Below are 25,494 nucleotides of genomic sequence, written 5' to 3' on the forward strand. Positions count from 1 at the left end.
TTCACTCTACTTCTACTGTCCTGACTGCTGATGCAGTGATGCAAAATACTGTGAATAACAGCTATTCATCTGCTATGGATTGGATTATCTCAAGCTTCAAAGCCCACAAATCCTATGAGCACAGAACAGGAACCACAGGATCAAAGGAGGAACCATTTAAAGCTGTCCTTTTGCACATTTGGGAATCAAATCTTCCCACTCTTTCACAAGGTTGCTGCATTTCGGCCATATGATTTCTGGTCAGTTGTCATGATATAACCGGTCAAGTTTGTTACAATGTTACTATTCATGCGGTCCTGCATCTTGATCACGCGCGACATATGTAACTAGTCCTTGTGCACATTGCTGGTTGCAGGCCTGGTTTTCTCTTTTAAGCTGGAGCATGGCAGCTGCATAAGATGGATGGACCACTGAGACGGTTTTTTTGGGGAAGCTTCAGAGATGGCAAGAATCCAGCTCTCGCGTGGATGTACGTGTGCAGAAAGCACTGTAGGTGAGGAAACACTGTCGCCCTGCCACTTAATATGTTACTCTGACTTTTCAACTTTAGTTTTTGGTTTACGTGCTTCTTACTATTGCAATAACTTGATGATTTGCTAGGATAGTTTGTATTATGTTCATTTGTTTTCTGCAGTACAGGCCTTACTTTTTTTTTTCTCGAATACGCAAAAGATTTGCGTATCATTCTAATTAAGAAGAAAAGGGGTTTAACCATACACACGACACGTTTCTAATAAGCGCCATAGGAGGTCTTACAGTTTAACTGGACCTGCCTTACTGGGTGCATGGATGGGTCACGGAGTTCATATTACAGAATTTACGCTGTTTCCGTATAAAACGTTTGTAGGTTATGTGGCCTAAAAATTTCCTAGTTATTATTATGCTTCCAAAATCTCGAAATCTCCTAGTCATTAAGTTTTCAAATCTCAAAATCCTGTGGATCAGAGTTTGCATGTTGTAAAGGGCATATCTACATGCTATACTTTGGGCTTTCATGGGCACGCTCAAGTGACCACGGACAGTGGGCCAGATTCCAGGATTTTAGAAATGATGGTAACTTGATGCGTTTATCAATAGCGGGCCCAGTTGGAGAGAGAGATCCTTTTGCAACAACAGAAATAGTGGCAGCAGGGTGGTGCAGAGGTAGGGAGGGAGAAAGGGAGCGATAGGGATTGGGACAAAAGGGTTGAATTGCAGTAGAGTGTGTGACTGTGTGCATGGCAAAATGAAGATGAGAGAGATAGCGAGTGCATGACTTGGTTGGGTTCGATGAGAGAGTACGTGGTAGATCGATCAGCAACAGCAAGTCAGCAGCTATCCTCACTTCGTCAAAGAGGCGCTTTGGGTTGTCCTCCGTGTACAACTCTATCAACTAGAGGCTTTCAGTGACACGAGGGGAACTGGGGAAGTGTGTGAGAGAGAGAGAGATTGCGAGGGAGATGTAGTCACTTAAGTCTAGTTACCTTAGCTAGTTAGCTGCTGAAGAAATGCCATACGCTTTTGTGTAAGAATATCGCAGTTCACAGCAGTGCGTAAGTCTTTTGAAGCACGCTGCTCATTTTTCTCGTCTGCTCCTACCTCTAACATAAGTTGCTGGCTTCCTCTGTTACCGTTAGAGAGAGACAGAGACGGAGAGGGAAGGGATTGAACTAAATGAGGGCCTGAGGGGCTGCAAAGCTGAAAAGCAAAAGGCAAAGAGGAACACTTTGGCCAAAGCATATGGAACGAGGATCCTGTTTTGACTGACTCCACAGTTCACCCCCATTTCTTCATTTCGGTTTCAGCAATTTGGCACACTGTAGATTAAATAGGGACTAGGGAGTACTTCGTTATTCGTTTCAACTTTCAAGTTTAGGCTAGTTCTGAACCTATCCTACTTTCTGCTTCCTATTTTTTTAGATTTTTTTTTAAATTCTACCATCTGTTAATGCTTACTGGAACTCGTGCTCATGCACTACAATTTAGTGCTCCTACGTACTTGAATTTATTTAATACTTGGTTATCATATTAAAAACATATCTGTTCATGTATCCTGGTAAGCATTCAGCCTAGCATTTTGTTGTTTTACAAATATATAGTGAACATACAGATTGTTGGATGATCTAACGATACAGTTATCCCTAAAATCATTATGGAAATTATGATGAGAGCAGAAATCTTGACACAAGTACTGCATTATTCTGAAACCAATATCGATGCCTCAGCAATGAAAAAAGGAAGGTGTAGGGATTCCCATTTTTGGAGATTAGGGAAGAGCATGCATGCCCAAGATGGCCTTTATAGCTAATCTAGACCCTGAAATCTGCTTTGCTCTGACATTAGGCTGACACATGTACTCTATGCAGTCAATCGTTTCATGCTTAATGCCCCTAATCTCGTAGATAGACTAATATAAGTGCCCTCTTGTGCTGTTTCAAGTTTGAACACAATGCTCTATGGATTTCTCTAATTTGATAATTTGCTTGGTGGGGTTAACAATCAGTTGCACAGCTTGCAGGGTTAGTAGTTCCCATGTTCTTATTCTTGGTCAAGTCTGCTCTCAACTCAAGAAGATTGGCCTTGTCTTGGGGAAGGGAGCAAATGTGCACAACAACTAGCCAATAATGTACTTTTTGATTGATTAATCAATCTAGGCACTAGTCTAATCACAGATTGTGCCCATGCTTAGGGCCTGTCCTAAGTGATCATTTTAAAACTGACCATCTTTTCCACCCACTCGTGCAATGTCTTCTATGACAGTGGGACCAAGGATTCACTATGCCATACTATACCTGGCTTTTAGGTAGGTAGATGTAGCATTCAGTATATTGTTTTCATTGCACACATGAATCTAGTGTGTATGCAATTGTTAAAGACAAAAGTTGTATGCCTGGCCATGATTGGGGCAGTAAGTATCCTGTTGGTAGCATGATATTTAACTCATGATCAGCCTGAACTTGGAACAGAGAGATCAATAACAGATCTGCTCCAACTCAGGTCTACTTTCTCTGAGCTGCCATACACCCGTGGGAATTCTGGGATAAACTAAGCGGAAAGGATGGGGCTTTGCACGACTTTTGACCAAGATAACCCTGGTCGTAATCTCTTGGTTCCAGGATTATGATGCTAATTGTTAATTATTGGCTGGTTCAGAGTTCATACGGATTGGTCACTTCTGGTAAGACCGTCCTGCCATCTGAGCAGATGATCATTGAAAATGGATGTGACGTGATTGGCACAAAGGTTCTGCTGTCCTATTCTCAAGGTAATTCTTGTCATTATTTTGTCATCCAATTTACTGGTCGAACTCATGGCCAGTGTTCTGCGCTAAATTGGATCTAGTACCATATGTATGAAAAATAAATAAAAGAACTGACACCTCGTTAAAAAAAGAGAGAAAGAATTGCTGCTTCTGCTAAAACTCATGAGTCATGAGTCGTATCTCCATGACTGTATTGAATGTTTTTTTTCCTGCAAGAAAGCCTCACGGCGACTGTTAACTGCACCGAAACAATCTAATGACTGTTTTGGCAGTGTACGAAGAAAGAGAACATGTGAATGGGGTAGGTAACTTCTGTGCAAGGCAGCACCCGAACCTTGTCAGTCAAATTGGGTGCAGAAGAATCAACCCTCTGGGCTTTGGCTGTTTTACTGCTGAGATCAGCTCCCTTATTTCCATGTCCGTGCTGAGATCCCCCCGGCCGATCTGTGTCTGTCCTTGGGTAAGTACGTTGCAGCTGACTTATTACTCGGTGGAAAGTTGGTCCCAAGTGATACCTATCCCATTACCAAGTACTACCATGACTATCCCCACAAAATAAAAGTTGGCCATAATGTTGTAGTCTATTATGATCTACTATAGTGCTAGCATTTTTACAAAAGAGGATAGTGGCAGCAAAGCAGATGTGTCGCATATATATGTTTGCCGATTTCGGGCCAATAGAGGCGTGTTCCATTCAGTTCATTTCTTTCGATCTTGATCCGATTCAGTCACTGGTTCTTAGGAAAGAAAAGAAAAGGATCAGAAAAGAAATTAGGCGCGCTCCCTCCTTTGCTTGGTTTTCGTTTTACCAAGACGACACGCTCTTGATTCTTGAGTAGTACATGAAAAGAAGAGTGAATCCCTTGGAGTTGGACTGAAGGTGCTGACAAAGCCAACATTCCCAGGAAAATCTTGGAAGTAGGCACTAATGTAATGTGCAATCACCACCATCCAGATTCCAGGGTCGCTCTCAAAACTCAAAAGGCACGCGCCCAGTGAGTGTGACCCAGTCACCCAGCCCAAGTACCCGCGGAACAAGAGTCCTCCAAAATCCATGTGGCTGACTGTGACCGGTAGCCAGGCGTAGCTCCATTCCAATTAGTTTCCTCCTGGAAGAAATAGTACATGCTGCCTATAAATAAAAAATATATATATTTGCATTGAGCTAAGAAAATTGTTCGATGTTGAGCTGCTAAGAACAGGACTAGAATGAAAACATCTCGAGTTCCAACTCACACTCTTCTTGCCGTACAGGGATACAAGATCCAGCAGGCCAAAGAGGGAAAGGCCAATCTCCTCGAGCCGAAGTACCAAAGCATATCAAAAGAAAGGAACAAGGGAAAACAAACAAAATAGGGGGTCCGTATCATATCGGGTGCCTAAAAACACAGGGAAAAACGCCTTGGAACGGAGAAAAGCAGGGTCACGGTGAAGTGTGAGCAGCCTCTCCTCTCCTGACTTTATCTTTTCTGCTGCTCCTCCCCAACTGCTGCTCTTCGTTTCTTTCTTGGCCAGTGGGACTGTGGGAGTGGGAGGGATGGAGCCATGGAGGGGGATCGAAAGGGACACACCAGCACTGCAGTACTAGTACACTGGGGTGAGGCTCCAGAATACAACAAATGATACATACTCCACTCCTATTTGAAACAGCTACTGGTATATGCACATGCAGCTGCAGAGGAGTATTTTTTGGGGTAGATTTATTTATATATTTTTTCAAATAATAAATATTAAATATGTACGTATGTGGTGTAGTATTTTAGGAGTAGAGTTAAATGAATACGGTACCGTATGCCAGTATCAATGTGGTTGAGTACGCGGGTCCTTTTCCCCTCATGGAGTTCTTCAGATGCTACATACTGCAGTACTTTTCACCCACTACTGTGCTTGTGCTTGTATGCATTCTTTCCTCTTCTACACAGTTTACGTATTTTACCTTACCCTGCTTGTTTTTGCAAGACCAGCATAAAGCAGAGGAGACTGTCCATCCTAAGATTCCTCTCCACTTTATTCTCTCCCAGCCTCGCACACACGTAGTTAGGCTAGTCACACAACTTCACCTCCCTCCAAATACCCAGGTTTTGAAGCAGGGAGGAAGACAGAGCGCTCTCCAGTCCAGTATCCCACTCGCTCTCCTCCCTCACCCCAACTTTACCTTCTAGCTCTGCTCTCCCTCCCTCGACACGCACGCACACAAGGCCTGGTGAAGCTCTAGCCTAGTGCTAGTATAGCATCACATTTTGCTCTTCTTCCTTTGCTTCAGGAGCCAGTTAGAACATTGGTGTTAGCGCGCTCTTTCCTCCAAACAGAATCAAGATTTTGTTCTCATCCTCAATACACTTCTCTCTCCCTCCCTCCCTCTCTCTCTCCTCTCCATCAAATCACAAGCTTTGTTTATAGAAAACAAACAGTTGTCTCTGCATCCGGCCTGGCTTCTTCTACCTACATCAGCTGTCCATTTTGCAGCAAGCAACAGTCTCTTCGGCTGCATGAGTGTTCCCCTGAGCAACAATGAGAGATGGCAGCAACACCACCAAGAAGAGCAAGGTATCTTCCGCTCCTCGAGCTTCACTGAGCTCTGCTGCATTGTAAAAGTAACTTATTATGTCCCTCCATGCTCCAATGTGGCGCTCCTTGATGTTGCTGTGACTTGTAGCTGTCATGGTCCAAGAGCTTGGTGAGGAAGTGGTTCAACATCAGGAGCAAGGCCCATGACTTCCATGCCGACGATATAGCCGCGATTGGTAGGACAGGTATGCATTTCTCTGTGTTTGCTTGTGTGCGTTTGTATTGTATTTGTGGGCCTGATTGCTCCCCATTGCTCCAGCAGTGAGCTCGCCATGTCTCTCTTTGTCTCCTGAAGATCAGTTTTGTTGTCTCTTCAGCTTCTCATCTTTCTTGTCTTGTTTCTCTTTTTTCACCAGACACCCAATTTTCTTGTTTTTTCGAGTTCTTGTTACCAAGTTATTGATGGAGCAGGCTGCTATCTTGGATTGGATGTTGCCTGATCAATGGTTTCTTGCTTCAGTTGCAGGAGGGGGCGATAATGAGTGGAGGGGCAGCAGCTTCACCCGTAGGGAGCCTAGCACAGTGAAGAAGAGCAAGACAGGTGAGCAGACTACCAAAGGCTTGGTCTTTATTTGCTATCTGGACGGCCACATTTCTGAATTATTTCTTCAATGCCATGGCGCGTCGATTCAGAGAGGTCGTCGAGGAGGAGCAATGGGCACTCGAGGCGGGGAAAGATTGACCTTGATGCCGCCGAAGCTACAGTGACATTGGACTATAGGTATACTACTGCATTGTAGAGTTAGTGCTCATACCCATTCCCAAACTTGACGGTACATAACTTGTCGTGTGCTCGAAGTAGGATATTTGTTGCTACATGGAATGTGGGTGGCCGTTCCCCGCCAAATAACATGAGCCTTGAGGACTGGCTCCATGCTGCACCTCCTGCTGACATCTATGTCCTCGGGTACTTGTTACATCTCTTTGTGTGTTCTCATGATTCTTGTGACAGTGCTTATTACAAGTAAGATTTCACTGGTTTTGTTGATGCTATTGTGAAGGTTTCAAGAAATTGTTCCACTTAATGCCGGTAACGTTCTTGGGACAGAGGACAATGTTCCAGCAAAGAGGTGGGTGTCACTGGTCAGGAGGACACTGAACAATTTGCCAGGTACTAGTGGCAATGGGAGCTTCCGGACACCATCTCCGGCTCCTAACCCTGTGGTGGAGATCGATGATGATTTTGAGGGTTTGTCATCGAGGCAGAACAATGCGACATTTTTTCATCGTCGGTCTTTCCAGGCTGGGCTTAGTCGGAGTTTGAGGATGGAGGGTGACATTCTTGCTCCTCAGCCAAGGCTGGAACGTCGGTACAGTGTCTGTGACCGAGCAATCTATGGTCGTAGGCCTAGCGACTATGAGAACAACTACCGATGGGGTGGATCATCAGATGACGAGAATAATACTGGAGAGTCGCCGAGTACTGTGTATTCACCAATGTCATATGGATACGGCAATGCATCATCTCTGGAAGATAGTCAGAGACGAGCTGGTCAAACTAGGTAAGTTTTAGTCTGAAGTTTTTCATTCTTGAAGCTGAACTCCAGCACATTACTATGAATTTTAGTGGATATTTTGTGGTAACTGGCTGTTCAGATACTGTCTGGTGGCAAGCAAGCAAATGGTGGGATTGTTTCTGATGATTTGGGCTCGGAAAGACATAAGAGATGACATAAGAAATCTGAAAGTTTCTTGTGTTGGGAGAGGACTGATGGGCTACCTTGGGAATAAGGTTAGTCATAGTGTTTTTTTTTTGTGATTTTTGTTGCTTTTCCAGTTTATCATATATAATTTGATCACAAACAGGAAGTCTTGCTAGCTTAAGTATTCAATGGTAAAGGATTTGTTTTCCAGGGTTCAATTTCGATTAGCATGTCATTGCACCAAACAAGCTTCTGCTTCGTCTGCGGCCACCTGACTTCAGGACAGAAGGAAGGTGATGAGCTGCGGAGGAACTCCGATGTGCTGGAAATCCTCAGAAAGACCAGGTTTCCAATGGTCTATGGGCAGTATGAGCGTTCACCAGAAACAATCTTAGAGCATGAGTAAGCAAAGAACCTTACAACGTATTCATGAAGTTTACTCCATAAGCCCATATGCATGTGGTATGACATTGGGTCCCTTGTTTTGCCTTTCATTGCAGTCGAATCATCTGGCTCGGGGACCTAAATTACCGAATCGCGCTTTCCTATCGGTCAGTGAAGGCCCTTGTCGAGATGCGCAATTGGAAAGCCTTGCTAGAGAAAGATCAGGTGAGAGCTTGGTAACCCTTGTTGAGAACAATGCATGTGTGCGTGTGTGTAGCGTTGAAGCTCTAGAAAGCAGTAAAATTCTTGTGCCAGAGGCAATTCGGTGCCTTTAGTCTTGTCGTTCTTTTTACTTTATCATGTTACAAGATTACTGCTGGCTTCACAAAAAAAAGCAAAAGGAGCTATTGTTTTCGCTATAAAAATGATTTTAAAATATCCTGATATCTCAAAAGACAAGAAAATCTGGCACTTTCAGCTAAGGATCGAGCAAAGAGGTGGAAGAGTATTTGTTGGGTGGAATGAGGGAAATATATATTTCCCACCAACATACAAGTACTCAAACAATTCTGATAAGTATGCTGGAGATGACATGAACCAGAAGGAAAAGAGGAGAACCCCCGCATGGTATTTTAGCTGCAGATTTTAGTGCCCAATTAACTTTGCCGGATTTTGTACAGTCAAGTAACTTCAGTAATCTTGCCATGCAGGTGCGACCGTATTCTATGGTACGGAAGAGGCCTTGGTCAACTGTCATACGTACGAGGCGAATCTCGCTTTTCGGACCATAGACCGGTCTACAGCGTCTTCAGTGCGGAAGTGGAATCAATCAATCATAGCCGGATCCAAAAGATGAGTTGCTCAAGTTCTCAACTGGACATCGAAGAACTGTTGCCTTACTCATATGGATACACAGACATCAACCCATATGGATACACGGACCTAAACTTCTACTGAAAGAGTTGAGGATTTCAGTCTTCAGCATCCTTTGAATGTTGAATCCAGTAAATAGTGATGAAAAGGTAGGCCTTGGAGAATGATTTTGGTTCTTACTTGAAATGTTTATGTTGCATCAATACACTGATAATTTCCAATGTCAGGTTGTATTTTTCATGAAAGGTCCAAAATTTGTTGGACCAAAGCTTCAGCTTGTGATAGTCGGTAAGCTCTACTCATATATCATGATCGACACAGTTGATTCATTACTCATTAGGTGCTGAATTACTGACTGAATTTAGTAAAATTGCAGACCTGCGCATTGTACATCTTCATAAGTGCTAGGAAACATAGTATGCAAGATTTAACTACTCGAGATAAGGTACGAGTACATATGATCAGTTTCATGTGTTGGCAGCAGAGCTACATTTTGGTGCGTGAGAGGTCTGACGAGTCACTCAATCTTATTCCCTCCCTTTTGCAGCCAAGGGCTATATTCTGCTAACTCTGAACAAAGTTACATGCTGCAACAAGGGCGTGGTTCACTGACTTTGAAGAGAATAAGCAACAAGATGGCCACTTACAGAGCAAACGGTTCGTTTTTTGGGGCAGACAGTACGATATTCAATCATAAGCCCTGGAGACTTTGGTCACAGCAAAGATCCTACTGGTAGCAACGGCAAGCGTGCGTCAGATATTTTTTTTCTTTTTACCTGTACACTGAAGGGCAATGTTTTCAGACAGTAACGACAAGCAGTCCTTTGTATAGTTTAGTCGTCTGTGGTTATCTGTTGAAAAAGGCCCATGAAGCCTGCATTGCTCGTATCATTTCCATGGATGGAAAAGGGATGTGTAGGCCATCATTGCCATGTTTTTATTTTTATGAGCATCGTCTGAATCAGTTGAGCTGACAAAAAGGCTACCTGTCACATTTTCACCGGCCGTCGCTCTGCAGGAAAATGTGTGTTCTTGCCCCTCTTTTCACTGTACCTGGCTGGGGCTAGGCTAAAAAAAACTGCTGCTGGAACCTGCAGACTTGCAGAGACATCTGTGATATACTTTTCTGTTTGCGTTGCAAGTGCTGAAGTGCAAGCGCACGCCGTGATGAGTTCTAGTAAGGAACGATTTGGCTAGCAGTTGGTGTGCACTGCATGATGGTCAGATTGAGTGCACCCTGAACGTGCATCAGTGCTGCAGACCGTTCCCATTGGACCTTGCATGCAGTAGTGTTGATTCAGTTTGTGGCATTGGCTGTTGGACTGCAGAGGGAGTGAGGGACCGAAATTTCTGCAGGCATGCACTTGCCATACATTACTGTTGAGCTACTGAAGATGTAATCATTTTTATATTAACAGATATTGTGCTACTGAAGCAAATCTTTGTCCACTGGGAAAGGGCTAGCTTCTTATGGTTGACAGTCACCACCAACAGATCTAAGGCAACGTTCTGACCCCGGCCCCAATGCTTCGACAGGGGAGATGCAGAGTTCTAGGCCACTTTAGCCTCATTTCCTGCCGAAGAACCTGAACTGCTTTTCACCATACAGTTATTCTTGATTGGTGTGTTAGCCCCCTTAACAGAAGATAAACCTAGCTAGCTAGCTGACCCTGACTGTACTGCGCCTCAAAAGGAGGTCAGTTGGGAGGAAATGACAGCCATCTTTCACCTTCTTTTGTGCGTTGGCGGGTCTGAAACAACGGTAATTTTACGAAACCTAGCTATGTATTATGGAACTGTTAACCATCAAAGTTACCAGCCCATGACCTGTCTTAGTAGCTAGCATTTCAGTAAACAATTGTGCTTGCTACTATATATATAGTATTACTTTTTTGTTTCTTTGGGTCACGTCCATAGGAGTATGTAGTATATGTGTTCATGTGCTGGGTGAATGTAACAATTATGGCTTGGGAATAAAAGAATCTCGATGGGTATGGAGCAAAATGGCTGTGACATTGCACCCTTTGGGCGTTGAGGTGATTGGTGGAAAAGCATATGCTCTGGCTATGCACGAGAGGACACGACGGGGACAGACAAAGAGAGAGAGACTCGTCGCCGGCGGTAGCGTAGCCCCGGCCCCGGAGGGCAGAGGCATCCATGCCTTCTTGGTGAAGAACAGCTAGCGAGGAAATGCAAGGCCGGCCGATTTCATTTCTGTGCATGGGCCCAAATGCAATGCAAACAAAAACTAACAGATGCTCGCTGTGGATGATATATGCATGCAGTCAAGATTCATCATCCCGGCCGGATTTCCATGATTTCTCCCGCTCGACGACGATCGATCGGATTCTGCATGCATCCCGTCCCGGCCGGCCCTGGGGTGATTGTGTTGTGTGTCGTCCCTGCTAATCATTGGATCGGCCGCTGCAACAGTGCCTCGTGCATCATCCATTCCCATGATGACTAGACTGCATGCTGCGTTGCTGCTGCTCTTTTTGCAGCATGCAACATGTGCAATACATACATGTGGCCGGCCGGTCGTCAGCTAATATTGTACAGCTGAAGAGAGACCTAGTAGTAGTATTCAGAAATCTTTTCTTGGGGAAATTTGAACTCGATCTTCCTTAGAGAGAGAGAGAGAGAGAGAGAGAGAGAGAGAGAGAGAGAGAGAGAGAGAGAGATGTGAGTTTTAACATGTTATTGCAGAAGAAAGGGAAGGTATGGACTATGGAGACAGGAATGGATGAGAGAAGGTGAGGCGATTACCATGTATGCATGCTATAATTTCCAACATCGTGGGGCGTGGCAGCAACGTGCGTGCAAGAAGCATCAATTGGCGCCGCCGGTCACCGTTGATGCTGTGGCCCGGATCTCGAGGAGCAGAAGATGATGGCTGATGTCACCGCTCTCACCTTCCAGGACCCAGAAAACCATGGCCATCATATCCACCACCACCTCCTATACTGTCCTTTTTGCTTGCTGTTGTGCAGTGCAGTGTTCGTCACGAGACAGCAAGCAAATAGCAATGGAGTTCCGCTCCAGAATTAGCAAAGAGTGTCTAGGTATAGCATTTGTTTTACTCCATGCATGACGTGTTCAGCAATCAGCACCATGCATGGTATGGAACGACACGACAAGTTATATATATATATATATATATACTGTTGTGCAACTGGCCATAGAATAACTTATTATGTGGCAACTTTGAGTTACGATAGTTACTATGTTAATTTACGAGACTACAGTAACTCCTTTACTAAGTGATCTACTATAACATTATGGTAAATATCACCGTGAGTTGTAGTAACACGAGTATCGTAAATGCATATTTATGTTATCGTAAATTGGTACAACATTATCATAAATCAAGATTGCTATAGAATAAGTTATTCTATGGCCAGGTATATATATATATATATATATATATATATATATATATATAGAGAGAGAGAGAGAGAGAGAGAGAGAGAAAGAGAGAGAGAGAGAGAGAGAGAGAGAATCAGTACGTAGGACAGCGTATTCTTTACCTGGATGCATGTAGAGCGTGTTTTGGGCCATTCTTGCACAGAAGATGCAATGCAAATGGACAGAGCTGCACTTTTGCATGCAGAACAATCTCTGCATGCATGGGGGTAGACAGGCACTGTTTCTCATCGATCAGTTAAAGCCTAAAGCTCGAAGAAGAATATCATTCAAAGCATCGATGCCTTGCATGAGAGAGCACGATGCAAGGCTAAAGAGTGGCCTTGTCTCGTCAAGTCGTCATGCATGCACTCGTACACGTGCCATTCAAGCAAGGTGTCATGCATTTTTACGGCTTCGACGACGTGCTGCAATCATGCAAAGTTACGTTGTGTGCGCGGGTGATAATGCTATAAACACCACCATGAAGAGACCATGCATAAAGAGAGAGAGAGAATATAGGGTCTGATTTGATGTGGGCGGGATAGGGTACAGCGTGGCAAATCTAGCTTCAGCTAGATTGATCTTGATCTTACTTTTTTTTTTAGAGAGAGAGATGATCTTGATATTACTTGCAGGTGCGGACACGGACCCATGTAGAGCCCACTAACAGCACGGGCCTGCTAGAGGCTTATACTTATAGAAAAGTGTACACTTCATCTACATCTCACGTGTCTTTTTTTTTTTTTTTGTTGTTCAAAGTTCAAACAATATGTAATTTGTCATTGTTTGACTATAGCAAAAAAAATGTAAATTGTCTCTTTTGAGTCATCCTTGTAGTTATACTAGCTTCTTTGTGTAAGATTGTTGCCTTAAAATTTTTAAAAAATTCAGACACCTGAAATATAGCAACTTCCACTACATCATATGTACGTGTCCATTTTCAGTTCAGAAGAAAACACAACGCCGACCAGCCTGCAGCTGCAAGGGATCAGAACTGAAGTGAAGGGAGAGCATCTGTGAGATGCCGGTGTGCTACACCTTGGTGATGAGCGATTGACAACACGGTGTGCGTGTGACGTGTCTCTTGGCAGGTTGTGGTTGCAGGTGACAGGTGGAGACAAGGTACATGCGGCGACGAGTGAAGAACGAAGATAGGATGCCGCGTCGAAAAACCGCGGGGGCGGAGAAGGGCGGATCGAGGCTTGCGTTCGAGGGACAGGCGATCGTGCGGTGTACGTCTACTGTACCTGACTACATGGCGGGAGGACGTCGAGGGAGGTTTCCGGATTATGCCACAAAATCCGGGGTTCGCTGGTTGAGCCACAAAGCCATGCATCGTACCGGGACGCCCGTGCGGCAGGCGTTGGCCGAAGATGGAAAATTCTGGCGATCGCGATATGATTTCGGATGGTCGTGCGGCGACATCGCGAGGATCACATCGCGGAGATGGGGGGATCGCGGACATCGCGGAATTTGCCATGGAGGACGTAATTGGAATTTACGCCCCTACGTTAGATTTATTTAGCGTAGGGGGTTATGTGAAAATAGGTCGTGCCACCCTTTGGAGATATAAATATGTGGCACCTAGGGTTGAGAAAAGGGTGGAACGTTTTGGACTCTCGGCGAGTTACTATTCACGTGTGAACAGTACCTGTGAACAGTACTCATGCCCCGGGGTTCCGCGGTTCAGTTTTCCTCTCTCCGGTCTAGCCTAGGGTTTAAATTCTAGTGAGAGGTTTTTGTTGATCTCTCCGATTAAGAGAGGGAGGATGTTCGGGCGGAGGCTAGATGCACTTTTGTAAGTTCAATTACTCAATTTAATCTTTCATCTATAATGATTGATCTTGTGCATCTCGATTGGTTCTTTACAATTCTCGTCAGCATCTGATATAGTCTGCTTGTTTTATTTTTATCTCAAGATCCGTAAGTCCGATTGACGTGATTCTAGTTGGGTTAGTTTCGTAATTTCATCTAGTTTAATCTGACAAATTTTTAGGTCGATCGGAGTTATGGATTTTCGTCCACGTCAGGTTTACTAGGTACATAGAGTTCTGGCCAGATTTGAAAAACGTGATTTAATCAGGTTTTGTGTTTAGGGGAAGGGTTAGAAATTATTTTTGGCTTCCGCGACCATTCACCCCCCCCCCCCCCCCTCTGGTCGCCCGTTTCGATCCTTCAATCTGCATGCAGGTTAGCTAGCACAACTTTGGGCATGCATATGGAGCACCGCATGCATCAGCATGCATCGTCTGGCGACTAGCATTCATCAAGCAGTTCAGTACATTATACATGCAGCATACATCAACGTAGAACGTGCCTTTCTTCGCTTTGCGAGCGGCACACTGCAGCAGAAAAAGACTCTTGGATTGGAAACGAGCTAGCTGTAGCTCTGCTCTGGTGGGCAAGAGAAATGGCTCCTTTGCCTTTTGGATCGGAAATGGCTGCCATTTTTGCGTAGCGCAGAAGCTGTCAGAACTCGAGAAGAGAGAGAGAGAGAGATGGCTCAAAGACAATGCCATGCCATGCATGCGTGAGAAGAATGTGTGCCGTGTCGTGTCTGCTACCTACAATCGATCGACAGAGATGTATACATACTGTACTGTACACTCCACAAGCTACGACTAGGGCCATGTTTAGTTGCGGCCAGATTCGGCGCCGCCGGAAACCCAGGGTACTATAGCGCACTGTAGTATTTCATTTGTATTTGGTAATAATTGTCCAATCGTTGACTAATTAGGCTCAAAACGTTCGTCTCGCAAAGTATAACCAAACTGTGCAATTAGTTTTTGATTTCGTCAACATTTAGTACCGCAAGTTTGATGTGACGGGAAATCTTCTTTTTGCATAGTGCCAAATTCAGGAAATTTGGGGAACTAAACATGGCCTAGCTTCTTCTCTAGCCATGCATCGTGCGTACTCCCTGTTAAAAAAATAAAGTCATTTTGGACAGCGATACGGTCTCCAAAGTATTACTTTGACTCCTTATTTTTATAAAAATATTTATCAAAAAGTGACATGTATATTTTTATGAAAATATTTTTCAAGACAAATCTATTTATATGACTTTCACATTTCAAAACTCAACAACTTAAAAGTTATTCATGATTTATATTCCCAGTGACCCACCTTGTCCAAAACGACTTTATTTTTAAGTACGGAGCGAGTACAGAATAGTACATACTCTACTCTGTATATGCATATATGTCCGTGTCTCTCCACCTTGTTCTCTAGCCATCGTCGTTTGAACTCTTGGGACCTTGCATGCATGCGTGTGCGTGTCAGTGTAGGCCGGTGCTGCTTCTGCTGCAGCCTGCAGTCGTTGACATGCATGGGACTCGTTGGCCGGAAAAATGATATTTATGCTAATGCTGATTTGTTATAAGAAAAAAATATTATTATTTTGTTAAAATGGTACGGCTGATAAGTTTGAGAGTCCAATCCTGCCATGCCATTGCCATGTCTTTTTATTTGGAGCATGTCGTTGCCAATTTTCAGGCGAGAGGAGCGTCGTTGAAGATCGGCCTTTATTTGCACCCACGGGCCAAAGGGTTGTCGAGCCCAGGCCAACTGACCGCGGGTCCAGCGGGACGGGCTGCGGCCTTACCACAAGAGCTGGAGGCCTCGCGCATTGGGCCGCTGGCCTACCTATCCAGGGGTGCTTGGGCGGGCTGCTGCAGGCCTGCAGCGTCAGGGCCACCACGCTCGCCCATGTGGCGTGCTTGACCGCAGAACAAACTACGACACAAAGTTTTTTTTAATGCCTCTTATCTGGGTACAGCTGTAGCATCTGTTCGTATACACGCACACCCACTCAACACATGCACACAACTCACGCCACCCGTGTACAAACAAACATATAACTACACCCAGATCTGAAGACCACGTCCTTCTTGATATCACCGAAATCCACTGATTCCGTAGGCGACGGGCACGTCATGATCCCCTGCAACACAAAGTTACCTTACCTAGCGATAATTTCTTTCTTTTTTTTCTATCTATATTCATTATTTAAGTTTGGAGCTTGCACCCCTCTCATCCATAGTTGCTCACTCTTACCCTTCTCGATTTCAGTTTAGAACTGCAAAGCCTATCTTTATCCCTAATGGCGTAGTTGCTCACTCTCACCATTCATGCTTTGGGCCTCTTTTCTTGTCACTCCATCCTCTCACTCTTCGTGCTTTGAGCCTCTTTTTCTATCCATTGGTCCGTAGTTGGTCACTCTCACCCTTTGTGTTTTGAGCCTCTTTCCATCCCTCAGTCCGAAGTTGCTCACTTTCACCCTTCCCACTTTAAGTTTGGAACCACAAAACCTCCTTTGCTATCTCTCGGTCCATAGTTACTCACTCACCCTTCTCGCTTTGAGCCTCCCTTTCTACCCCTCGGGTCCGTAGTTGCTCACTCTCATCCTTCATTTTTGAGCCGCTTTTCCCATCCCCTCGGTCTATAGTTGCTCACTCTCACCCTTCACACTTGAGTTTGGAACTACAAAATCTTCACTGTCAGCGCACCACTCATATCATGATTTCGGATAATGAGTTCTCAAATTTCGAAGTTGATATCAAGATTATGTTAACCAGATGACAAATAGAGGTGTTTGTGCCTCTTTTGTAAATCTGGCTTTTCATTGATAAGATTTTTGTTGGAAACCTATATATGAGTATACGGTGATCTATAGAATTACAAATTACTAGGAACCAGGAACTGATGAGCATATACAAAACATGATTATAATTTCATGGGACGGACCGAAAAAGTGTTAGATTTTATACATGGGCTAGACCCTCAAGCCCATATACATAAAATTTTAATGAATCTTTAATAAGGTCCATTGTTTGTATTCTCTAATGAGTTTTTAATGTTTATTAAGCCCACAAGTGAAGATAGAAGTCATTGTATCAATTAGTACCATATTACTAATTGATGTGGAGGTAAAGGGTTCTTCTCCCTATTTATATGCACTAATCCCTGCTTATATGAAGACTACTATATGGCGAGCTAATGGTTTAGGAATACCTAAGGTAGTAAGGTGAGCAATTATATTTTTCCTTTATTATTATTATCTCTCTCTCTATAGATATATTGCTCACTTGTAATCGTCGTCAATGAGATGAGCTACTCAGCTCTAGTAGTAGTATTCCGTGCAGACGTGCAGTAAGAACGGCCCCACAGCCATGGCGACATGTATGGACGCGGACGTGAGCCAAGAATTAACATCAGGCACACAGCACACTATTATGGCGCATACGTACAATACATAATGCATATATGCATATGCAACAATTGCCTTTCTTTCATGTTCTATTTCTATAACCTTTATAGACATATGTCCTGATCAAAATAAATACCATTAGTCCATAGATAGCGCCGCAGAAGGAAATCAGAGATTTTAAAATAACCGGAGTATGCAAGAAAATAACTCGTGCAATAGTTTCCCATGCTATGGGCTTTTTGGTTTGAGTCCTAAAGTAGCTAATTAGCATAGTACCCCAACTATTAGTATTATGTTGACAAAGTAGTAAATTCACAGGTCTTCCTGAATTTTATTATTATATAAATAAAAATAATGCGGAAGCTAGGAAAGCAATCAGGCCGTGACAAAGATCGTTCGCTTATTAAAATAGACCCAATTGGAATCGGGCGCTCCCCCAACGTCGTTGCATCAAAAAGTGTAGTTGTAAAAAACGCTTCCTTAAGCTCATCGATGTGTACTCCTCGGCTGTTCAAGAAAGGGCGAAGGTTTCTTGGTCACGACCAGCTAAAGATCACTGGCCATCTCACAACGTGGACTCGAACCACAATTTCTCCTTTTAGTAGATCGTGATTTGGTCTGTCGGCCTCCTCATGATAGTCCACCGAGTGAAACCACGAATAGTAACCTTTTCCTCCTCATGATAGTCCTCGCTCTGCCCCTCATATCCTTAACTTGATTTCCTAAAACCCTATTGATGGAATGCATTGCCGTGATTTCCCACCTACTACGCTAATACTTGTTTCAATCAATTCTCTAGGTCCATCTAGAAATAATGATCCTTTCTTGCCACCCACGTCAACTTCGACTCCTAACGTATACGAATGGTTCTTATGCTCGCCAATCTTCAAACTGTTACGGAGAAATGGTTCTTATGCTCGCCAATCTTCAAACTGTTACGGAGAAGTCGTTTACTGATTAGCTGCTTGAACGTGGAAATATTTCTGATAATCCATCAATACATCCTACCTATGCCGAGAGAACAAAGATCATACTATTCAAACTGGTCTAGTTAATGCCCACTCGTCATAAGGAAAATACAATTTGATGCTTTATCCCTCCATACCGGGTAATGATTGGTATGGCTTGGGTATCCCTTGATCTCTTATCACAAACTAACCTGTTGTCCCAACCGAATCAAACCCTACCTCGGTTCTAGCCCCTGAGGAATAAGTAGGCACTCATTTAGTTCTTGAGGAAAAGGTATAATCCTAAGCAGACCCCTAAGAACTTGTGATATACAGCCCGCTAAGGCATGGCCTATTTTCAACGGTTTAAAGCAAGTTATCTTAGATTTGAAGGAATAGATCGGAATTGGAATTCATATCTATCGGAAAAATACCCTATCTGTCGATAAAGAGCCTATTTCTTGCCATTCTGATCGTCGAGAATATATCCAAATTCAATAAATCAATTCATTTGATCGTATAATGCTTCCTGAACACTTTAATGCTACAGTAGTTATTCCCTGTACTACTTGGTTGTTCCTAAGCAGCCTTTCCTTTGAAAGAACTGTAAACGAACATTGCATTTGATCCCTTTATTCAACCAGGTCTATCCGAGTTACCATCGCGGTCTTAGAAAGGCTAGTGCTTTTCTTTTCACGGAAGTCGAAGAGAACAGACTAATCGAGTCTAGCCTATAGCTACTAAGTATTCCTACCTATAACTAGAGGGTATTTATCTACATGATCGACAGATATCTACAGTGGAGCGAGCAGGGGCCACCTGGTCCAATCCCAGCCGTCCGTGTGCCCACCGCTGCCACGAGCCGCTTCAGATCATGCACCACAGGTCCTCTCGGGCGCGGTGCACGACAGGCAGCATCAGTGCGGGATGCGCCTGCGGATGGGGTCCATCGTCCATGGCCTCCACCTCCACAGCCACCGCTGCCGGCCTGCCGCGTGCCGGCCACGTTGACGATCGACACGAAAAACGCCGCCTCCGCGACCAGTGCGGCGTCGCGGCCGCTCGCGGCCGGCGAGGCCGCACACGAACCACACCGCGAACGGGCGGAACAAGTCGGGCACGGACGAACATTCACGCCGCCGCAGTCCCACGCGCTCGCCACGACCCACGACGTCGCGGGGACGCCAGGAAGTGCTCGACATCACCGCCCCACTCGTAGCCGCCGCCGATCGCCAGGAACGTGCGTGTGCGTGGGGGGAGAGCGTGTTGTCCAGGACGTCGCCGATGTCCGCGGGAAAGAAAGAACTCTGTGCGCGAACAGGTTGCAGTACATGGCGCTTGGCGTCGCGGGCGGCAAGGCGAACGACCGTGGCGCGGCGCGGAGCCGGTGCGAGTGCACTGGGTGCACGAGCAGAGACAGCGTTTGGAACTCGGTGTAGCCGCAGCGGCCGGTGAAGAGACGCAGCGACGTCTCGTTGGGCTTGTCGGTGGTGGCCATGCATGTACGCGTACTCGGCGGTCATGATCATGAGGTCGTCGAACCACTGCTCCAGCTGCCGCACCAGCTGCCGCGAAATGCCCCATGCATGCACAGGCCGCACATTTATGAGAGCAAACGAAGCTCTCATGACCACAAAGCTTCTCACGACCATGGTAAGACCGTGCATTTATGAGAGCAAACGAAACTCTCATGACCACCAATCTTCTCACGACCATGGTAATTCCCATGCATGCATGCACAGGCCGCATATTTATGAGAGCAAACAAAGCTCTCATGACCACGAAGCTTCTCACGACCATGTTAATTCTTCACACACGAGCAGGAAGTTTAAATTCCTCCTCCTTGTTCTCTCTCTCTAGCGAACGGAGCTGTCACGAAGCTTCTCACAACCATGGTAATTCTTCACACACGAGAAGGAAGTTTAAATTCCTCCTCCCTGTTCTTTCTCTCCAGCGACAACAGCTCCTCATCCTCCCACCGTCAGCGATAGCAGCTCCTCATCCTCCTCAAGCCGCTCATGATGGACCGTGCCTCCACCGTCGACTGACCCTCCTCCCACTGTCGTCGTCGCCGATCCTCCTCCCACAGATCGCCGCTGGCCGATCCTAGCAGCAGTGCGTGTGCCCCCACCGCCCCCACCGCCGTCATCGATCCAGCAGCCCTCTTTGAGCTTCTGGGCTACGACGCCGCTGTCGTCGTCGGCCTACAGCCTATTCGCTCGGTCGTGTTTGGCTTATAAGCCATGACTTATTAGCCAACGAACAGTATTTTTCTCTTACACCAAATCAGCCAATAATACTTTCAGCCATGGCTTATCAGCCAAACAAACCCAAACGAACAGGGCGCTAGTCACGGAGCTGAGACGTGTTGCCACCTGGAACACAGCGCCACAGGTCTCCTTCGGACTTCTGCTGCTCCCGGTGGCGTTCATGGCCGCTCTGAAGAAGCGCCTCTCCCTCTCATATCTCCGTCGCCATCTCGACGCGGTTTGGGCGCTGGGGGAGTCTGGTAGTTGTGCCCCCCGCCGCCGTCGTGACGTGCATCATGACCGGCATCTAGATGGGGTTCTGGCCTTCTGGGCAGCAGCTGAAGGGGGAGCAACTGAAAAAAAAAATCATTGGTTTACGGGAGCAGTTGAACAAGATTCGTTGGTTGGTTTAGTCTGAACAAGGATTTGATGGTGTGAGTATATCTTCAGGAGTTTGTTTAGGATTCACTGGTGTGAGTACGAGTGTAGGGGTGTTCATTAGTTTGAACAAACTGTGATCCTTTCATATGTCTTCATGAGTTGTTTATGCTAGCAACCCGTAATATATATTCAGGAGTTGTTTATCTATACAATGATTAGCTAAATCTATTTTCATGAAAATTGTTATGCTTGGTTGTGCATTAGAGAAGCTTACCAATTATTTTTCATTCCAATACCATCTTCAAAATGGACTCTATAAATATTTTCACCTCAAAAATAGTATCATATGGTCGTTCCTCTCATCCTGCAAGCAAAGAAAAAAGAACAAAAGTGTGGTACCCTGATGAACTTCAGTTTAAAGATGTGGACGAAGAGGGCAAACACAAAGAAATTTCTTCGCAACCACTTCGTTGCTGACAATGTTTTTTTTATCACAAGCTGGCACTCATGGAATTGTATTAAAGCACGTAAACTCGGCCAAATCGTGAGTTACCACATCTGTTTAGTTTCTTGACTTGATGACTACACAGCAGCATGGACAGTGTCGCTCGCGATCGTAGATAAGGATGACAACAACTATACCTGTGGGAGGGGCCACAATGCGAAGGCCTAGAATGTTGCCGACTTTGGCATCTGGATGGGGTTCTAGGCACGCCGTCTTGACATGCATCATGACCGACATCTGGCTGGGGTTCTGGGCAGCAGCTGAAGGGGGAGCAACTGAAAAAAAATTCATTGGTTTACGGGGAGCAGTTGAACAAGATTCGCTGGTTGGTTTAGTCTGAACAAGGATTCGCTGGTGTGAGTATGTCTTCAGGAGTTGTTTAGGATTCACTAGTGTGAGTACGAGTGTAGGGGTGTTTATTAGTCTGAACAACCCGTGATCCTTTCATATGTCTTCATGAGTTGTTTATGCTAGCAACCCGTAATATATATTCAGGAGTTGTTTATCTATACAATGATTAGCTAAATCTATTTTCATAATTGTTATGCTTGGTTGTGCATTAGAGAAGCTTACCAATTATTTTCCATTCCAATATCATCTCCAAAATGGGCTCTATAAATATTTTCACCTCAAAAATGGTATCATATGATCGTTCCTCTCATCCTGCAAGCAAAGAAAAAAGAACAAAAGTGTGGTACCCTGATGAACTTCAGTTTAAAGATGTGGACGAAGAGGGCAAACACAAAGAAATTTCTTCGCAACCACTTCGTTGCTGACAATGTTTTTTATCACAAGCTGGCACTCATGGAATTGTATTAAGGCCGCGTTTAGATGACGAAAATTTTTGGTTTTGGCTACTGTAGCACGTTCGTTTGTATTTGACAATTAGTGTCTAATTATGGACTAATTAGGTTCGAAAGTTTCGTCTCGCGATTTCTCACCCAACTGTGCAATTAGTTTTTTTTCGTCTACATTTAATACTCCATGCATGTGCCGCAAGATTCGATGTGACACTTTGGGGTGAAAATTTTTAGGAACTAAACAGGCCCTAAAGCACGTAAACTCAGCCAAATCGCAAGTTACCACATCTGCTCAGTTTCTTGACTTGATGACTACACAACAGCATGGACAGTGTCACTCGCGATCGTAGATAGGGATGGCAACAACTATACCTGTTGGAGGGGCCGCGATGCGAAGGCCTAGAATGTAGCCGACTTTGGCATCTGGATGGGGTTCTGGGCACGCCATCGTGTTGTGCATCATGACCGGCATCTGGATGGGGTTCTGGGCAGCAGCTGAAGGGGGAGCAACTGAAGAAATTCATTGGTTTACGGGGAGCAGTTGAACAAGATTCGCTGGTTGGTTTAGTCTGAACAAGGATTCGCTGGTGTGAGTATGTCTTCAGGAGTTGTTTAGGATTCACTAGTGTGAGTACAGAGTGTACGGGTGTTATTAGTCTGAACAACCCGTGATCCTTTCATATGCCTTCATGAGTTGTTTATGTTAGCAACCCGTAATATATATTCAGGAGTTGTTTATCTATACAATGATTAGCTAAATCTATTTTCATGAAAATTGTTATGCTTGGTTGTGCACTAGAAAAGCTTACCAATTATTTTCCATTCCAATACCATCTCCAAAATGGATTCTAAATATTTTCACCTCAAAAATAGTATCATATGGTCATTCCTCTCATTCTACAAGTAAAGAAAAAAGAACAAAAGTGTAGTACCCGGATGAACTTCACTTTAAAGATGTGGACGAAGAGGGCAAACACAAAGAAATTTCTTCGCAACCACTTCGTTGCTGACAATGTTTTTTTATCACAAGCTGGCACTCATGGCCTTGTATTAAAGCACGTAAACTCAGCCAAATCGCGAGTTACCACATCTGTTCAGTTTCTTGACTTGATGACTACACAACAGCATGGACAGTGTCGCTCGCGATCGTAGATAGGGATGACAACAACTATACCTGTGGGAGGGGCCACGATGCAAAGGTCTAGAATGTAGCCGACTTTGGCCCAGGCGCCTCAGACTAGCGCATGCAGCCCACGTCGTCCCGAGACATCGCATGTAGCCGCTTCTACTACCGGCTAGCGCTCCGGCCATATAGGCATATACAAATATATGGAGTATATCCACTAGACTCCTAGTTACAAACTTTTTTCTCGAATACGCAAAAGGCTTGTGTGTCATTGTATTAAGATCGAGAAATAATTTGATTACAACGATGCGCCACGTAATGGCGCACTAGGGGGCAGATGATATTACAAAGAGCTTAACCCCACCTAGCATACTCTGAACAAGGTGGTTACTATGAACTCTTAGTTAGAAACTAGTTGCACTCTCGTAGTTAGAAACTAGTTGCACTCGCTACTCTCCACGAGACACGAGTCCATCCATCAGCAACCGACATTAAGGGTGGCCTGGAGGAAGAAGTTCAGAATGATCAAACAATTGATAAAATGTAAAGTAATAGCAAGAGTCTGAAAAGCTTCACAGGTCGTCAATAGGTGTTCATAAGTAATAGGTCCTATAAAGGAATGGTGAAAAGAGTAAAAAAAATAAGGCCGAAGGACACCTATCATCACCATCATGTCATAGTTGACATCATAAGCCCCAGGCAGCTGGCAAGGAGGAGAAACAACAGTCACGAGTCACACCTATGGTAACCCCCTTATTTCCTCCCTCCCATCAAAGAGAGCATAACTAATCGTTCAGGTTTAGTTTCCTCCTGATTGTCTATGCTTGCGTGGCCGGTCAGCGAAGTTTGAGCGATAGAAGTAGACATTAGCTTGCAGATCGAGTCACTGAAACTACCAAATCAAAGAATCAGTACAGCTAGGGGCAAATCCAATGCAGGGACTATGGGGGCTCAAGCCCCCCTACATGCCTGGGCCCTGTGGATGGAGGAGAGATAGAGGGAGGAGAGAAGGGAAGAAATGGCAGAGGAAGAGAGGAAGAGAGGGGCCTAAAGGAACTAAAGGAAGAAGAAGCGAGATGAGCACCCCAACACCCCCTATGATAGCACTTTACCATCTTAGGTGTATATATAGGTGCAGTGGCTACAAATGAGAAGGCCCTTCATTTTATAGTCTATATGTGTAGTGGCTACAAATGAGAAGGCCCCCTGACTATAGCCAGCATCTTCGTCTAGTGGCTACAAATGGAGGCACATGAATAAAACCTCCCAAACAAGAGATGATGAGAGGTGCCCATGCAGGTGGTTTTCAATCCATGTATATAGGCGTACTTTTGCACGAGTTCTTCGAAAGATGGTATATATGCAATTAAGTGCATTCCCCCTTTATATAGGGGGAATCCTTAAGGATTTCCTACAGGCCCATCAGAGGACCCATTGTATTCGTTTGTGGAGGTAAAATGTGAAGTAATATAAAGGCTAGATGAAGATCAAGGTTAGATATATAAATGCTATATCATTTTGCTTCCGTAGTGGAAACATGCTGAGAAGGGGTGACCGGAGGTGGACGGCGAGAGGGTTGCTCAACTCTTTGGGAAGTGGACGGGAGCATTGCCAATTAGAAGGGGTGTAGGCAAAGTTGCACGTTTTGATGTTTTTTAGCAGTGACAAAGTGTCGAGGGAGAGAGGGGCTACCCATTGGGTTAGGAGCATAACCCGCATGGGGTGATATTGTGGGGAGGTAACAACAACGAAGAAGATTCCAATGGAGTGGAGATTAGCAATGATTTAGAGTTACGGGGACCTGGCAGGGTGTCGTGATCGTCTTTGGCCTCTGTGCGTGCGTGGACTAATACTTCTATTGGATTCGAGGAATAATTTGCATGCAGTAGTTTGCATGGGCGTGCGTGAAGCGATGGAGCTGCATGCATCCACGGCAATTGCATCCACCGACCTTATTTCTGAATTTAGGTGTACAACCACCAATGACCGGAGAAAAAGCTTCTGTAGTTTTTTTTAGAATTACACAGTACAACCTGTAGTTTTGATCTCATAAAAAATCTAGATATATAAAAAATGGAAAGTACTCATCTTATTATTCTTATTCGTCAGTCTTAGCATAACGACCCGATCGAGGAGATAGAGATATATACCCCTCGAAACAAC

At 44.7% G+C, this 25,494-nt stretch overlaps 1 protein-coding gene and 1 pseudogene across 1 annotated transcript; one reads left to right on the top strand and one right to left on the bottom strand.

The window, feature by feature from the left end:
* The first annotated feature begins 5,379 nt into the window (after positions 1–5,379).
* Positions 5,380–9,667, top strand: LOC136540624 (type I inositol polyphosphate 5-phosphatase 4-like). Its single transcript, XM_066532622.1, has 14 exons — positions 5,380–5,788; positions 5,898–5,994; positions 6,270–6,350; positions 6,443–6,530; positions 6,612–6,716; positions 6,811–7,311; positions 7,406–7,541; positions 7,664–7,854; positions 7,953–8,061; positions 8,315–8,463; positions 8,547–8,858; positions 8,937–8,997; positions 9,086–9,154; positions 9,257–9,667. Exons 1-11 carry the CDS (start codon positions 5,753–5,755, stop codon positions 8,791–8,793), a joined length of 1,740 nt encoding a protein of 579 aa, XP_066388719.1. The 5' UTR covers positions 5,380–5,752; the 3' UTR covers positions 8,794–8,858; positions 8,937–8,997; positions 9,086–9,154; positions 9,257–9,667.
* A 9,475-nt stretch (positions 9,668–19,142) lies between these two features.
* LOC136537437 (probable N-acetyltransferase HLS1) lies at positions 19,143–22,653 on the bottom strand (annotated as a pseudogene).
* Positions 22,654–25,494: the final 2,841 nt, after the last annotated feature.

The sequence above is a fragment of the Miscanthus floridulus genome, chromosome 2, assembly GCF_019320115.1.
Source record: "Miscanthus floridulus cultivar M001 chromosome 2, ASM1932011v1, whole genome shotgun sequence".
In the NCBI taxonomy this organism is placed as follows: Eukaryota; Viridiplantae; Streptophyta; class Magnoliopsida; order Poales; family Poaceae; genus Miscanthus; species Miscanthus floridulus.

Coding starts and splice junctions, on each gene's coding strand:
- LOC136540624 (XM_066532622.1), top strand. CDS start 5,753: ATGAGAGATGGCAGCAACACCACCAAGAAGAGCAAG. Junction 5,789..5,897: donor ACACCACCAAGAAGAGCAAG/GTATCTTCCGCT, acceptor TGTGACTTGTAG/CTGTCATGGTCCAAGAGCTT. Junction 8,464..8,546: donor AAGAGGAGAACCCCCGCATG/GTATTTTAGCTG, acceptor CTTGCCATGCAG/GTGCGACCGTATTCTATGGT.